The sequence below is a fragment of the Ursus arctos genome, unplaced genomic scaffold (assembly GCF_023065955.2).
Source record: "Ursus arctos isolate Adak ecotype North America unplaced genomic scaffold, UrsArc2.0 scaffold_15, whole genome shotgun sequence".
Lineage (NCBI taxonomy): Eukaryota > Metazoa > Chordata > Mammalia > Carnivora > Ursidae > Ursus > Ursus arctos.
Window position 1 is genome coordinate 46,322,822 of NW_026622819.1, and position 13,807 is coordinate 46,336,628.

General features: G+C 42.5%; 1 protein-coding gene across 1 annotated transcript; it reads right to left on the minus strand.

Annotated features, from left to right (window-relative positions):
* Positions 1-10,584: 10,584 nt before the first annotated feature.
* GARIN3 (golgi associated RAB2B interactor family member 3) lies at positions 10,585-13,204 on the minus strand. The gene is made up of 2 exons (XM_026510661.2): positions 12,596-13,204; positions 10,585-11,778 (listed from the first exon to the last, which is right to left on the minus strand). The coding sequence occupies exons 1-2, from the start codon at positions 13,202-13,204 to the stop codon at positions 10,585-10,587; spliced, it is 1,803 nt and encodes a 600-aa protein (XP_026366446.2).
* Positions 13,205-13,807: the final 603 nt, after the last annotated feature.

Here is a 13,807-nt window from a genome sequence, read left to right on the forward strand (position 1 = left end):
CAGCAAGATTTGTTTCCCCGCATACGAGGTCCCACTAAGGGACAATTTCAGTTAGCTCTCACAAGCGGAAGAACCTAAAAAAGGATTTAGAATCCTACGAAAAGGCAGGGAAGCCCTTTCGGATTATTTGTTGTAGCTGTTACTGTAGTTAGAGTCCACATTTACATTATGATGTGGAATTTCACCAAAGAAAAAGTAGCCCAGCCATTATCGTAACTGTTTTGGAATCATCACAAGATCTACCCATTTCATAGGTTGCTTGATTTATTTCCTACACATTCCCTAAAGACTCTAGGCTACAGTCCACCCATTTAAGGTCCTCTTTAAGGTCCATCTCAAATGTGACCTTCTCCAAAGGATTTCTCCAAGATCACCCAAATACAAATTACCTCTAAAACCTCTTATAGCCTCTCTTCTGTACTTACAGCACCTCTCTTCCTTAAGTTGTAATTATCCACTTGCTTTATTTATGTGGCGAGAGTTCAGTTCCTGATTTACCTGGCATCAGCTCTAACATTCCCAACATTACTTCCCACATAGCCAGGGCTAAATATATTTTTGGTAAAAAATTGATATTGAACAAAAGCAAAAGAAAGAAGAAAAACTCCATGTCTTCTGAATGGCAAGTGTGTACAGTTAGGGGCTGCCTGCTTTTGATATCACTTCATATTGGGACTGGACTAGGGTCAGGTGAGGCACTTGCCTCAGATGCAAAATTAAGGAGGGGGAGCAAAACTCAGTAATCAAGATAAATATTATTTATTTATTTTTTTAAAGATTTTATTTATTTATTTGACAGAGAGCCAGTGAGAGACGGAACACAAGCAAGGGGAGTAGGAGAGGAAGAAGCAGGCTCTCAGCAGGGGAGCCTGATGTGGGGCTCGATCCCGGAATGCCGGGATCACACCCTGAGCCGAAGGCAGACGCTTAATGACTGAGCCACCCAGGTGCCCCAAGATAAATATTATTTAACTGAAATATTTTAAAGATAAAAATTAAGGCAAAAAAATTCCATCCATGATGGATAAAATATTACAATTTTAAATAAAGACAGGATCAGTAGTTCATGTGCTACCATTTAAAGAGGAGAGGTCCTTCTGAGGGACTCTTATCATTCAAAGATTGGAATTATTTTCCTGAAAGCATGGGTGGCAATATCCTCTTAGACAGATTTCTAGAGTTTAATGACGTATTTGTGTTCTAATAAATTTGTTCATTCATCAATATATATTGCTCATCTACTGAATGTCAGCTGCTATCCTAGGGGCTGTGGCTAGAGTGGCCCAACCCACTGCAAGCCCGGGAGCTGTTTCTCTGCGGTTATCTGAGAAGGTCTTTATCCACTTGGTTCTACCTATTTCAGGTCCAAAATGAACTTCTCTTAGAACCTTGGGCCTCCAAAGGGTGGAGACAGATTTTATGAATTCAGACTCCCATTTTTTCCTTTACCCTATGTATACAGACTCCAGTCTTTGTGACTTATGCAGGATTTGGCTATCTTCCTTCTGAATCTACTTTGTCCCCTTATCATCTTCCTCTGGCTCTGACACCTGAGTCCCAATTTGTTCTCCAGCACATGTTAACCTGGGCTGAGGAACCCTCCAATTTAATCAGAGTTGAGCAGAGTGGAGAAAGCTCTGGTCTGGGAGTCAAAAGATCAGAGTTCCACCAGACTGGTAGATAATCTTAGGCAAGCCGTATCTCTTCTCAGCAAAATGAGAATCTTAGGCAGAATCAGTAGCTTCTAAGTCATGGAAATGCTTTCCAGGTATCTACGGAGGCAAAGGGCAGCCTAACTGGTAGGTCTTTAGCCTGATCACTCTATCCCCACCTTCAGCCAGAGCACCTACACCTTCATGACTCTTTGTTTAATAGATTCTATTTAAGATTTCATATAAAAAAATGTTTAAAGGTCAAACTGTACCAAAAGTTTGGAAGTCACTAAATCACATGGCTTCTAAGTTTTAAAAAAGATTTGACATTGATTAGTTCTATTGTTATCACCCTAGGTATGTATCATTGAGTATATACACCTTAGAGATAGCAATCTCACGCATTTCAAAGTGCATGTGAAAAGTCATGCCCAAAGGGATAAAAAGCTTTTCTTCCCAGGGTTCAGGAGAAAGCTCCGTAATTCCATAACTGAAAAGCTCTGTAAGTACAATTTTTAAATAGACTCTACTTTTTAGAGCTTTCGGGTTCAAAGTTTTAGAGTTTTAGGCTCATAGCAAAATTGAGTGGAAAGTGTAGAGTTCCCGTATAACCCCTTCCCCCAACTACTCATAGCCTTTCCCACCATCAACATTCCCCACCAGACTGGTACATCTGTTACAATTGATGAACCAACATTGACACATCGTTGTTACACAATGTCCATAACTTACATTGGGGTTCATTCTTGGTGCTAAATATATAATGATATTTATCCACAATTAGACTGTCATATAAAAGTTTTACTGCCCTAAAAATTCCCTGGAGTTAACCTATGTATCTCTCCCTTCTTCTAAACCCCTGGCAACTACTAATCTTCTTACTGTCTCCATAGTTTTGCCTTTTCCAGGGTGTCATAGAGTTGGAATCATACAGTATGTAGCCTTTTAAGATTGGCTTCTTTCACTTAGTAATATGCATTTAAGTTTCCTTCATGTCTTTTCACAGTTTGATAGCTCATTTCCTTCTATTGCTGAATAATATTCCATTGTTTGGATGGACCACAGTTTATTTATCCACTTACCTACTGAAGAACATCTTGGTTGCTTCCAAGTTCAGGTACTTATGAATAAAGCTGCTATCCATGTGCAGGTTTGTGTGGAGTTTTCAACACCTTTGGGTAAGTATCAAGGAGCACAACTGCTGGATCATAATAAGAGTGTGTTTAGTTTTGTAAAATACCACCGCTGTCTTTAAAAGTGGCTGTACCATTGTGCATTCCCACCAGCAATGAGTAAGTTCCTGTTTCTCCACATCCTCCCCAGCCCATGTTGTGGTCAGTGTTTTGGATTTTGGTCATTTTAATAGGTGTGTTACAGTATCTCATCATTACTCTGCACTTCCTTGATGACATATGACGTGGAAAGTTTTTTGTTTGTTTGTTTTGTATGTTTATCCGCCACATGTGTATCTATTTGGGTGGGTGTCTATTTCGGTCTTTGGCCAATTTTTAATTGGGTTGTTTGTTTTCTTATAGTTGAATTTTTAGAGTTCTCTATATATTTTAGATAATCGTCCTTTATCAGATGTGTCTTTTACAAATATTTTCTCCCAGTTTGTAGCCTGTCTTTTCATTGTCTTTCCAGGATCATTCAAAGAGCAAACAGTTCTGCTTTTAATGCAGTCAAATTTATCAATTTTTCCTTCTGTGGACTATGCTTTTGGTGTTAAATCTAAGAACTCTGCCCAGCCCTAGATCCCAAAGATTATCTCCTATTTTCCCCCCTAAGAGTTCTATAGTTTTACATTTCACTTAAGTTTGTGATATATGTTGAGTTCTTTTTTTTTTTTAAATAAGGTGTAAAATCAGGTCAAGGCTAATTTTTTTGCTTATAGATATCCAATTCCTCTAGCACCGTATTTGGAAAAGGCACTCTTTCTTCCATTAAACTGCTTTTGCACCTTTATCAAAAATCTATTGGGAATGTTTGTATAGTCTGTTTCTGGGTTCTCTATTCTGTTCATTTATCTTAGTGTCTTATCCCTCCACCTATGTCACAGTCTTGAGTACTATAGCTGTGCAACAAGTCTTGTAATTAAGTAGACTGATTCCTCCCACTTTATTCTTCTCTTTCATAATTATTTTAGCTATTCTAGTTCTTTCTTGTCTATATCTACAAAATTTCTCTCTGGTACTTTAATAGGAATTATATTATATTTAGAGAAAACTGAAATTTTTACTATGAGGAGACTTCCAATCCATGAACATATATCTCTCCATTTACTTGGACCTTTGATTTCTTTCCTCAACATTGTGTCATTTTCAGCATACAAATTCTGTATAAGTTTTCTTAGATTTACATATAAGTATTTTTTTAGCTATTGTAAATGGTATCGTATTTTTAATTTTTTTAATTTTGCATGAGTTCATTGGTAATTAATATATAGAAATGTGATTTGTTTTGTATTCTTCAAACTTGACCTCACTTTTTATTTTTTATTATTATTTTTATCTCCTTTTTATCACATAGTTTTTGGAACTTTTCTGTAAATTGTTTGGGATTTTCAATGTACATAGTCATGTATCCTGCAAACGAGGGCAGTTTTATTTTTTTCCTTTCTGATCTGCATGCCTTTTTTTTCCCTGCCTATTGCACTGCCTAAAACTCGAGCACTATGTTGCATAAGAGTGATGAGAGTTGACATCCTTGCCTTGTTCCTGATCCCAGGAGGACTTCGCTTGGTCATTGTGTCCTATTCTTTTTATATATTGCTGAATTCTATTTGCTAATATTTTGTTAGAAACTTTTGTATCCATATTCATGAGTAATAATGGTCTTCTTTTTGTACTACCTTTGATTTTGTTATCAGAATAACACTAGCTTCATAAAATAAATATCCCGGACGATATTTTTACTGGGCATAGGTTTTGGGTTTTCCTTTTTTTTCTTTCAGCACTCGAAAAAACATTGTGCTACTGTCTTCCATCCTCCTTAGTTTCTGATGACAAATCCACTGTCATTCAAATTGTTTTCCTGTATAGGTAAGGCATCATTTTCCTCTGGTTGCTTTTAATATTTTGTTTTCAGAAATTTAACTGTGATTTGGACTGCTGTGGATTTCTTTAGGTTTCTCCTGTTTAGGATCCACTCAGCTTTTTGACCCTGTAGGTTTATATCCTTTGCCAAATTTTGGATGTTTCTAGCATCTCTTCAGCCCCACGTTTCCTCTTTTCCATCCAGGACCCCAGTGATGTGAATGTTGGATCTTTTGTTCTAGGACCACAGTTTCCTGAAGCGCTGTTCATTTTCCGCCAGTCTATTTTCTCTGGGTTGCTCATATTGGGTAGTTTTGATTGTTCTCTCTTCCATTTCACAGATTCTTTCCTCTTTCCCCTCCATTCTGCTGCTGAGCCCAGTCACTGAGATTTTCTTTTCTTTTTCCAGTTATTGTATTTCAGTTGCAAAATTTCCATTTGGTTATTCTTTTCATCTCCTATTTCTTGGTTGAGGCTTTCTATTTTTCATGTGTTTTAGGCATATTCCAAATAGCTTTTTTATGAATGCTTTAAAATCTCTGTCAGATAATTCTAACATCTGCCATCTCAGGGCTGCCATTTATTGATTGTCTTTTTTTAAAGATTTATTTATTTATTTGAGAGAGAGAGTGTATGCACATGTGTACATGTATGCAGGGCAGGGGAAGTGGCAGAGGGTGAGAATCCTAAGCAGACTCCCCGCTGAGCATGGAGCCCAGTGTGGTTCCATTTCAGCACCCTGAGACCACAACCTGAGCCAAAATAAAGACTTGGACACTTAACTGACTTATCCACCCAGGCACTCTTGATTGTTTTTTTTTTTTAATCAGTGTAAGATTTTCCTGTTTCTCAGTAAGACAAGTGATGTACCAGTGGAAGCCTGGACATTTTTGTATTATGTTAGCAGACTCTGTGTCTTATATAAACTTCTTTTAACAAGCTTCCTCTGACACTACTCCAGCAAGGGAATGAGGGTGGGAGAAGGACACCATCTTGTTACTAGTGTAGGAGTCCAGATATCCCACTTGGCCTCAGTTCCTATAGCAGAGGTTGGAGGTGCTTGTCATTACATTCTGGCATGGTGAGATTTCCAGCTCCCCACATGGTCTCCAATGACATGGGGATGAGTGGGGAGGAGCTTCGTTGCCAGCTGGCTGGATATAAGCCCTAGCTGCTTACTTGCCATTCTCTGACACCACCCAGTTGGGAGTATGGGATGCCTTATTAGTCTAGACTTCCCCCTTAACCCTTGCCTGCATGAGTGGGAAGTTAGGGAGCATGTTTCTTTCTGGGATGTTTAGCTGGGCTAATCCTTGTCTAAAAGCTTTCTTTTTTCTTTCTTTCTTTCTTTCTTTCTTTCTTTCTTTCTTTCTTTCTTTCTTTCTTCCTTTCTTCCTTTCTTCCTTCCTTTCTTTCTTTCTTTCTTTCTTTCTTTCTTTCTTTCTTTCTTTCTCTCTCTCTCTCTCTCTCTCTCTTTCTTTCTTTCTTTCTTTCTTTCTTTCTTTCTTTCTTTCTTTCTTTCTTAAAGCTTAGTGTCTTTCTTGGCTGCTCCTTTACTGGTCTTTTGGCTAGAGAGATAAAGCTTTTGTTGGGACTTTTTTTTTTTCCAGGATTGCCAGCTTCTTTGCAGCTCCAAGTCTGAAATGTATAAGGCAAAAAGAAAACCCAAGGAACTCATCACCATGTTGTTCTCATTTCCTAGAATTCCTGGCTGGTCTGTCTTCTTCTCTCCATCTTTCAGAGTCTTCTAATAGATCTTTAGTCATATAAACAATGAGAGGAATAGAGAAAATATGTCTACTCCATCTTTCTGGAAGCATAAGTCTAACTGGTCCATCTTGGGGTAAGCAATGCATTATCAAGGCAATCAATGGCATGTTTCCTTCATTTTCATATCTCCATGTTCTAAAATTTCTAAAATAGATACAATTTTGCAATAGGGAAATGTATTTCATTTTTAAATGATTTAAACTCAAACCGTGTAGAGTGCATTATACCCTTATCGGCTATCACCAACTATTTTCACAAGGTTAGTGGAATTGGGGAAGGTGATCACAGCACATTATGCTAGCACAGCATCACAGGTCGTGTTCTTCCAGAAGCAGATTTTGAGATGGCATTTTGTGAGAGGGATGTTAAGAAGCACGCCTAGGACCAGCACTTGTGGAAGGGAAGGACGCAAGCAGGAGTGCACCCAGGGTAAAGCCCAGCTATGATGCAGGCTCCACTGGGAGCTCTTGAACTAGAACGGCTCTTGAGAGTTGGTCTGTGTTGGGATAAGATGGCCAGATCTTCACACTCCACATCAATCCACTCTTATTGTGTGCTCTGGAAAATGTTACTTGGGTGAGGGAGTTCTCTGAAGCAGAGGCAATTTCCAGACTCACTGCCAGCTGAAGGCTGTCCATGGTCAGCACTCCTAGCAGCTGTGGCTACAAGTCCTTCATTGAAGGACTGACTACCCCACATGGATATTTCAAATGGAAATGTATCTTTCAAAACATCCCCTCCAATCTCTTCTTTTTATGGGTCCTGTGGCAAAAGACAGGAAATGACAAAAGGTCACATATCAACAACTTCTTTCCCAGATATTTCCCTTCACAGCAACCACAGTGCCCTTTACAAAGTTCAGATTTGATCAAGCCACTCCTTCATTTAAAACACTTCAGGGGCACCTGGGTGGCTCAGTCGGTGAAGTGTCTGGCTCTTGGTTTTGGCTCAGGTCATGATCTCATGGGTCGTGGGATCCAGCACTGAATCGGGCTCCAAGCTCAGTGCAGAGTCATCTTGAAGATTCTCTCCCTCTGTCCTTCCCCCCACTTGCATGAGTGCGTGTGCAAGCGTGCTCACTTGCATGCTCTCTCTCAAATAAATAAATATTTAAAAATAAATAAATAAAACATTTCAGTGGCTTCCTATTACTCTACGGTCAGAAGTTAAAATCCTTTAGATGACCTCAAAGCCTTGTGTGGCCTGTCCCTGCTGCATTTTTTCCCATCATTTTCACCATCAGTCTTGACACTGCCTTCAACATTTTGAGGCACCTTGCTTCTTCCCACCATAGCACATCTTGTGTCTGAAGGACTCCATTCGATCACAACAACACCATGAATAACCTTATTTTGCTGCCGGCCAAAGATCCCTTTCTTGTCTTTTGTGTGTGTGCCAGACTTTATGTTTGGGACGCTGGTTAGTAATCAACCATCCACTGCATCATTGTACTTGCAGCAGCAGAATTGCTACCATGGTGATGAATATTGCTGTCAAAAATATTGACTTTATCTGATAGGGTATATTGACTTGATGCCCCAATTGATATCTCCCTCAGGAGGAAGAGGTCTGTTGTTTTTAAATACGTAAGTATTTATGCATGAGTCTGTTGATGAGCTGTCAAGATAGAAAAGGAAATGCAGAGAAAGTGCCTGGCAGAGCACGTTGTAGTGTGCAAGTCCCCACCTCCATTTTACTTTGGAGGCATTTGTGTAAATCATGGGTCTTCTCAGCTAACATCCTGCATGGTGGACAAACAAGGTTTATATTAAAGAAGCCCTTTGGGGTGTCGAAGTAGGAATGCACAGAACAAGACTAAGAGAAGGACAAAAGACAAAGCCATGGTCTACAGAATCATGTGATTAAGGAATCTGTATCTTCAATAATTCAATCTCTGGCATAGCTTGAATTTGGGACTCTGAGTCAAAAGCTTTTGAATGAGTCCCCCTTTATCTGTCTCCCATACCCCATAACCTCACACATTCCCAGGAGGCTTCTCCAAAGGCGCTATCATGTCTTTGAGGACATGACTCTTTCTCTCCTTCTACTTGTACCCACTGCTTCAAGAGTCAATTCCAAGGACACCTTAATCCCCTGCATCTATTGGTCTTTGCATATTGGAAATCACAAGGTGGGATTTTCCAGCCACCCACCAGAGCAACTGAGAAGGACTTCCCCCTGATGCTCCCAAACCACCACTCCTTCCAGAGAGTAACTCGTTTCTCACCTCCCCCACTTTGCCACACAAATTTGTTCTACAGAGAAAGTCCCCAGGTTTTACTGGAAACCCAACTTCCATCCTAGCAGACACGACTGTCAGAATAAGCAAAGAATTGCAAAGCTGGGCGATGACCTCCAGGCTTATACAAACACACCTGGTTCTCAGAATCATTTTTCTCAAAACCAACTTTTATCATCTGTTAACAGTTTAATGATTTTCATAGACCTGTGAAACTTATCTACAACTTTTTTTTAAATTGAAAAGACAATGTTATTTCTTTTTCACAACAGGCATTTTTAAAATTTATAATCTCATTCCTAATGTAGTATGACTTTTTATTTTTGGAATTATTTTCCACATGCATACATAATTTACACAGTTCATTTGTACACAACCTTTTCGATTATTCTATTATTTCTTAACAACATATCTATGGCTTTTCTGTGTTCCTGAATTCTGAGTATTTATATCACTTAGAATTTTTATTTTATACTGACTGGAAGATATCTTTCAGATTTAGGTCTTTTGTCATCTACCTCTTTTTGCATATATTAATAGGAAAATGTAAGTGAAATTTGTTAAGGTATTTCTAAGGTGGCAACTGCCACCTGGCTGACAACAATTTAAAAACCATCCTGATTTCAGGGATGTTAAAATAAAAAAAGATTCCATAATAAATTACCATGGGCACAGTCCTTTGTTTGACAGAACAATCTCCACTCTGTTGAAGTTCTTTGTGCCTTCCAGATCTTCCTCTCGGCTTTCCACTTTATAGATATCTACAATTCTGAATGCTGTGTTACTGTTTCGTTTTTCTCTACACTTTAAGTAAATATGTACCCCCAAATATGTTGTTTGATCTTGTTTTTGAATTGTTCTACAAATGGAACTATATCCTTTGTATTTTTCTATTGCTTCTATTATTCGATATTATGTGAGATTCATCCATGTTAACATGAATAGCTGCCATCCATTTTCACTTTTACCTAATATGCACTGTAGTCATATATTACAATTTATAGATCCTCCTATTGGATGAACATTTGTGCTGTTTCCAGAGTTTTGCTACTACAAATTGTTTTACTGTAAACATTCTCCTAGTTATCTCCTGGTGAGCATATGAGAAAGTTTCTCCAAAGTATATACCTAGGAGGAAGAGTTGTTAATATTGGATCTGGAGTGGGCAAACCTTTTCTGTGAAGTACCAGATAGTAAATATTTTAGACTTTGCAGACCATAAGGTCTCTGTTGTAACTATTCAGATCTGCCATTTTAATGAGAGTAGCCATAGACAATATACAGATGAATAGCTGTGGCTATGTTCCAATAAAACTTTGTTTACAAAACCAAGCAGTTGGCAAGATTTGGTTCTCCGGCTGCCAATTCCTGATCTAGATGATAAACTCCTCATTCTGAACGTCTACAAATGCGGCTATACCCCCTTTACCTCCGGATTATCCCAAGAAGACATGAATCCTGTCTTTAGTCTATGGACTGGATTGAAAGTCCATGTTCAGGGACCTTTAGGGAAGAGAAAGAAGAGCATGGGAACATGGTATTGGTGGTGCTTTCCAGCCTATAGTCTGTGACTTGTAGCCATGGTCTTGGGGAAAACAAAGGCAGAAAGGGGTTGAGGCAAAGCACGGCACTCCTACTGGCTCTGCTGGTCATGGGTGGGAGGTGAGGATGTGTTTGACTGGAGACTGGGGTCTCAGGCTGCAGCATGGGTCACATCACAGGAGCCACTGTGAGGTCACTCCCAGGCTAGGGGATATAGACATTCAAACGAGAAAGCATTTCTTTTGGAGTTGCATGGTTTCCTTTATTAGAGAAAGCTAGAATTGACTCTCTAGGGATTCTTCCCTGAGGCTGGGTCTCCACTGCAGCTTCCTGCCTGGTCTCCTATTCAAATGGATTTACCTTCAATGATTATGGTCTCCATTGTCTCGGATGTCACGGTACCAGAGATCTCCAGATCTTCGCTGCCCGGGCATTTCTCTAACTTGGCCTCTATGTTGCGCTTCTCTATTGACTTAGCCACGAAGTCTACCCCTCTATCCTGTGATGTGACCACTGTTTTTGAGCCAGGAATGACTTTCAAGTTCCTGAAGAAAGAGCCAATTTTACTGGATTTCTTACTTACAGCACCTGAACTGCTTGTAGATTTGATCTTCCCCAATTTGTGAGCTGTCCTTGACTCCTTTGCTGTGGGGCTGTGGCTGCTACTCTTGCGAGAGCTGTGTCCTCTGCTTCTTCCGTGGCTCTGCCCTTTTTCCTTTTTGTCATCTCTTTTGTCGTGGCCGGATATGGACCGGTGGGAGGATGATCTCCGGGTCGACTTGTCCCCTCCTGTCCGGTGGTGACTTTCCCCTGTCCTGTGGTGACGGGAACTTTTCCTAGTGGAAGTTCTGTCCTTCTTTTCTCTTCTTTCTTTCTTTCCCTTCCGGGTTTCAGCACCGGGCTGGGAGACCTTCTGGCTTCCATCCCGCTCACTCATGTAGCCTTCACTCTGCAAGGTGGAGACCAGGGGTCCTACCACGGTGCATGCGGCTTTTTCTGCAGCAGGTGGGCCCGTCGTCACTGCGCCTGCAAACACCACGCTCGTGCTGCTCCCTGGGGAGACGCTGGCAGCCCCCGTCGTGAGGGTGGAAGCACCGACCGAGGACATGCTTGCAGCACCCAACGCCACGTTCGTACCCTCTGAGGAGATATTGAGAGCACCTGCGAGGGCCTTGCTGGATCCACTTTCTCCTGAACATCTGCTGGTGGCTCCAGACAGGGCCGCGCTTACCTGGCCTGTACTTGTCGCCTTGGTTGCTGCTACGCTCAGCGCGCCTGATGAAGAGCTCGTTCTCGCCCCAGCCATGGCCAAGCCCGTGGTAGCGCTCGTGGCCGCCCCCGCCATGCCCGCGGCCGCCCTGGCGCCTGCTCCTTCCGCACTCCCGGCAGCCCTCGCGACTGCAGGGGAGCCCAGCATTCTGTGGTAGGCGTGGTGGATTCCCTCTCCCCCCGCATACGCGGAAGAGGTGGCTCGAGACACGTCTCGGGGCTTGTGAAGCCTGAACTCATCCTGATCCCCTTCTCTATGGAGCTCTGCGGCCTGCGCCAGGGGGAGGAGAAATAGGTAAGAGATGATAAAGTGAGACTAGAACCGTCCGCTCCTTTCTCAACGCGGCGCTGGAGCTGAGCAATTCAAGGGCTTCTAATGGGAACGACCCTTGAAATGATCAAATCTATGCTCTCACTCGATGCAAGGTCCCATCTATAGCACCCCTGCCAAGTGGTCACTTGGTTTTTACTTAATGCCAGTGCCAGGGAAAGCACTGATACAATTCACCATCCTCATATACTTTTCTTTTACACACCTGTGTTTATATCTCTGCAGGACTGATTTCTAGAAGTAGGATTGCTGGGTCAAGGGATCCACACATTTTCATTTGGTGGCTGCGAAAATCGTGCATGTGCGGACACACATGGGTGGTCCGGATTTTGATCAGCACATGGTAGTCACAGGGATATGGAATGAAGGAAAGACTTCCTAATTGCTAGCAATGTTTCATAGCTGCTGAGGCTCACTGGGTTGGGGTAAGTGTTCGAGAAGAGACTGGGCCATCAGGATGCCCAGATGGATGGAACGAGTTACAACCCTGGGTATGAGACCAGAACAGCTGATACGTGAGGTCTCTCTGAAATTCAGCCTCGTGGAAAAATTGGGAGAAGCACTCAGAACCACAAGACAAAAGAAGCACTAGGGGTGTTAAGTCCCCTAGTCGGGGCTCATTTAGCCCTGAGCCTATTCAAGTGGAATGCATTTCCCAGGTGAGCCTCAGAGAGCACCAGAGCTTCTGCAGGGCCAGCTTTGAGCTGCTCTCCCAAAGCACCCTGCCCCATGCTCTTGAGTCTCTGTTGATGCTTACCACTAGGCACTTGTCATCCTCTAGGGTGGCTGCGTCCCCAGTTTGCAGGGTCGGTGTACTGCTGCAGCTATCCACTGGTGGTCTCAGGAGATAGACAAGTTTCTCCCAGTAGCAAAAGAGGTCTTCTCGTGCATCTGAAGGGGGACACAGCTGCAGGTAGAAAGTGCGGCCAGTGGCAAGCTTCAGGCGCAGCTGCTGTTTCTCGCGATCGTGAATGGAGATCTTGACAAACTTGAGGGGAAGCAGCCTGGTGAGCTCTAGGGTCTTTGTGGGCTTGCGACCTCTCCCCTTGGTGGTCCGGGCGTGTCTGGCATGCTCTTCGCAGATTTTTGTTGGTCGAGCCAGCAGCATGACATCAGGTAGGGGGAGGATAGGGCTGGTGGATGCAATGCCCACGGTCACCATTCGGACGCGGTTGTGTACATCGATCACCTCTCCTTTTTTGCTGATCTGGATAAAGTCGCTTTCAAACATAGGTGCATATTTGAAAATGTCATACTCTCCTCCTTTGTACAGTTGTCGTTGCAGGTCCCCCATGGAGGTATTGAACACGCCCATTGAACGGTAGCTGTGGGCCGTGTAATAAGGTAACAAACACTCGCTGCTCATAGTTCTCTTCATTTGAGACAGCTCCACCAGCCACAAATCGAGTCCTTGAGAGAGAGAGGGAGTGAAGGCAACTGCCCATCTCCCTGCAGGGCTCTGCCTAAATCTCCTCTCACCACCTCATTTATCCTCCACCGTCCTTTGTGACCTGTCCCCATCACACACCCCTTTGTCCCAGCCTCCAAGCAGCCACCCCCTGGGGGCAGGGTCACTAGTCTCCCCCCCCAAACTAACCAACACCTCCCCCAGGGGACAGGCAGACCCTGCCAGGGTGGAGGTGGGGGTAGGCTGCATCTTCTTTCAGTCAAGATGTTAGGATGTATTGTGTATGAAACCATTCTGCTTTTGTGAATATCTGGGTTGCTTCCAGTTTCACTGTTGTTACAGATATCCCTATAGTGATTATCTTCCTGCAAGTGTATGTTTGCATCTGCTAAATTATGTCCTGAGGATCCAATCCTGGAACTGGACTGTGTGCTTGCTAAGGGCAGGGATCCTGTTGGGATTGCCGTTCTGCATGCCCCGGTGTAGAGCGCAGTGCTGTAGGCACTCAGGAGTTGCTGAGTAAATGGCCCAAAGGGGCTTCTGCTACCTGTTAGAACCAGA